General features: G+C 40.3%; 1 protein-coding gene across 1 annotated transcript; it reads left to right on the top strand.

Moving 5' to 3' along the window:
- Positions 1 to 1698: 1698 nt before the first annotated feature.
- Positions 1699 to 3246, top strand: LOC127668899 (beta-defensin 40-like). Its single transcript, XM_052162747.1, has 2 exons — positions 1699 to 1756; positions 3107 to 3246. The coding sequence occupies exons 1-2, from the start codon at positions 1699 to 1701 to the stop codon at positions 3244 to 3246; spliced, it is 198 nt and encodes a 65-aa protein (XP_052018707.1).
- Positions 3247 to 3716: the final 470 nt, after the last annotated feature.

The following is a 3716-nucleotide window of genomic DNA, read 5'->3' as shown; positions in this document are numbered from 1 at the left end:
AAATATTCTCATCTTTCCCTGAGTTGTCACAGCTACAAGAAGAGGAAACACTGCATGTCAGCAACATACTCATCATATAAATGCAAGATCAGGACATTTTCCCAACACAACAAAACTGTAATTATTTTTCCTACAAACACCCCTCTCTCAAAGACTGATGAATATTCTATCACCATACTAATATGCTATTTCAAAAGGAAGGTATACTATGATGTACACAGTTACTTGATATTGGGTGGTATGGACCTCTGACTATAACTTAGCATCATTATCTGCATTCCATCTTTATTAAAACTTTTCATAGTGAAAAGACATCAAAGAAGTAAAGAGTCAGGATCTTTTACCACTCTGAATACAATCACCAATATAAAACACCAGACTGTTATGAGGCCAGTCTGTAAAAAGTTCATCCTACAACAGCAGAATCTAGGAGTAGGCTAAGACAAACCACACCAGAGGATCAGCCTTGGCCTGACTGAGAGATACAGGCTCTACTGCACTTCCTCTTGTGAGAGACACTGGAGGACACAGACATGCTATGAAACACTCTTGCCCACAGATGACATTGAATCTAGTTGACTTTCCAGATCTTACTGCTAATCTGCAGATAGCAGGAGTGAAGGAGAGCAGGAAATGATTCCTAAGAGAATCAGTCCAAGAGAGAGTAGGAAAGAGTCTTAAGAAAAACCACATAATTTCTCACACAACCTAAAGTTAAGAGAAGGGTGAAGTATTTTACAATACAAGACAGAAAAGAACCAAAACCAGAGCGTGGCCATTTTGGATCCATAGTGAGGTATGATTCTGTAATCACTCGGGGAATTTACACTCAGGGACCAACAGCATTACAAGTCTTAATTACCTGTATAGATGGATAACATTGGGCATTACCAAGGGCTTGCCACCTCAGCTGGTAAAGAGTATAAGGGAATCAAAAATAAATATTTTAATATTTAATATTTTGACATTTTCATTTTTCCAGTTACTTAAATGTCTGTGATAACTGTCTGGTGCTGTCTCTACATAGACAGCTCTATATTAGTGAAACCATAGCAGCAAGGGCTGAAAGAAAGGCAGGGAGGAGCCAGACTCCTGGTTTCCACCCTTCCTTTAGTTGACTCTGACCAGAGTTTAGAATGCCACATTTGTAGCAAATTCTTGCTAGACATGGACATTTTTCATGGTCAATTTGATGTTTCCACCATATATTTTTAAATGATGCCAATTAAATCATAACAACATGAAAGTCTGGGGAAGACACATCCTTCTGCTTCCTATCCATGTCCTGCACTGGAAGACAATCAGGCTACAAACTAGAAGTGAATCCATCCGATGTGTAATTATGATAAATTTAAGAGTCTTGGTGGTAAACGTAGTTTAAAGAAATTGTGTGTTTCCTATGGAGCACTTATGAGTCCTGTCTAGACAAGTGGCACTTAGCAGTTCCAGATAGGAGCAAAATCTAGGTCCAAGAACCAGTGACAAAATGATCTCAGGATCTGAGATGCCTCAGATAAGCACTGTAGAGCTTAGCTATTGGACAGTCACTCTAGATTGCCATCCCTCCTTAAAGCTCAACTTTGAGGTTGCTTATTCCCGCCCCTCTATTATTGCTGAAGCACTCTGTGCTCTGAGTTCATCTTTAGCTAAGCTTTCCAGCACTGGCCCTGACTGTAATCAGCTCCATGTGCAGCAATCATGAAGATCTGCTTTCTGCTGCTGATCCTCTCTCTATCCTGCTTTCACATCAACCCAGGTAAGTATCAAGACCTGAACCCCTGACCAGAGCTAAGTACATTGTGTCATAGAACAGGTGAAAATTTAGTGGTGGTTCTGAGGAGCGATCAATAGGACAGCATTCCAAAGCTCAAACGCCTGAAGCCAACTGGCAATAGGGCTTCAGCCTGTGTCCTAGGTATCGGTCAATGAGCCTGGCCAGAACGAAGAGCTAGTAAAAGAGATTTTTAACACCTTTCTTGTCATGGTCATCTAGAAAATATTCTTTGTAGAAAACATTCTTTCTTCCCCCCAGGAAGGCATAACTCAACAAGAGGCCAGATGTCTATCAGGAGATGGACACCCACTCCTTTATGACCTTTCACAGAACCACAATACACTTGGCTAATGAAGAATATGAACTTGATGTTTTAGATTAGGAAACTTAGGGGCAGATGACACATGTCTTGGAATGTGGCGTGTAGGAAGCATAGACCTTGAATGAAGTACAAGGGCTCTCATTTTGACTAATGCCTCACAATGTCCTTGTAAATAAAAGGGAGTTACAATCCCTATTTCTTGAATAGTTTACACCAATCATGTGAATAGGGATCAGACCTCAAGGGCACAGTCCACAAAATCAGGATTTAAATTAACCGTCATTGCTGCATAAGGAGGTCTTGAACTCAAAATGTAACTGAATGTAAAGCCCATAGTCACTGCTGTCTTGTGATAAACACAATTTGCTAAAGGAAAACCAGAAACTATCATGGAGCAGCAGGATGCAGAGGTCAGCTAGGAGTGTACTTGGATAGGATGAGAATCAAAATGGGACTGGGAGGATCCATCCGGGTCCAAGTTCTGTCTTTGTGAACTTTCTGCTCTGTGAAGAGTAATGGACTTCATATCTGTCATCTGTTAGATCAGAGAGACATTGAATGAACTGAGTTCTGAGTCTCTCCTTGGTTTAAAACTGTTCTACACTGTTTAACCTTCCTCTGCTTAGCAATTGCCTTCATTTATTTATTTTCTGATATGATGCAATATTCACAAAAAAAACAAAGGGCAGAAAATGTATTTATCTCCAAACTCAGCATTTAGTAGACTGTGGCACGGAAACCAGGGCAAAATGAGCTTAGAAAAGAAGGTATCCTCCATTTGTTCTTCCTAGTGTAATAACCACTAATCCACGTGGCTATTGAGCTGTGGGATTCTCCCTGGTAAGTTAGTTCAAGACAGCTCATATTTTATTGGACATCCAGCGTATTGGTTGTGGAATCTTTTCTTTCAGTAATAAAATTTGTGTCGACACCTTGTGCGTTCATCAAGAATGCTAAACATCACTGCAGCTAAAGCAAGAATCTGAGGATTTTCTGTTCTTTTCTTGCAGTTGCTGGCCTTGACACAGTAAAATGTCTCCAAGGAAAAAACAACTGTCACATTCGGAAATGCCCATGGTTTTTAATTACAGTTAACACCTGTTATAAAGGAAAAGGCAGCTGTTGCCAAAAACGTCGTTGGTTTGCCTGAAGTTATGTGAACAGTGCGTAACCATTGCTTTAATAAAGGCAAACACCCTGAGATCTAGCTTCTTCATACTAAAATGAGTCTTCTATAAATCTGTATTGTGTTAAGAAAATGTGGGGATTTCAGGGCACCTGCATTGAAGAACAGGCCAGACACCCATGTCTGCTCAAAAAAAATATGGCCAAGAATTTAAGCAAATGTGATTCCATTTGATTTTTCAAGAAATGTACGCTTGAGGACCATCTTAATCAAAGAAGGAAGTCAACTCAGGAGCAGGGGCATGGAGCCACTCCTACCTAAATTATTTTGTGCAGTCAGAGCTTATTCAGCTCAAACTATCACATCTACCCTGCAACCTCCTTCATATTTGTAGTTTCCATGTAGCCACAAGGTACCTGCCACAATTGGATCCATACACTATCATTGTATTTGGGTTTCTGAATCCACTGGCCACAATTCCCACCCAATGAAAA

Source organism: Apodemus sylvaticus, chromosome 18, assembly GCF_947179515.1.
Source record: "Apodemus sylvaticus chromosome 18, mApoSyl1.1, whole genome shotgun sequence".
Lineage (NCBI taxonomy): Eukaryota > Metazoa > Chordata > Mammalia > Rodentia > Muridae > Apodemus > Apodemus sylvaticus.
Note: the sequence above shows the minus strand (reverse complement) of the source record. Positions and strands in the feature narration are given on the sequence as shown.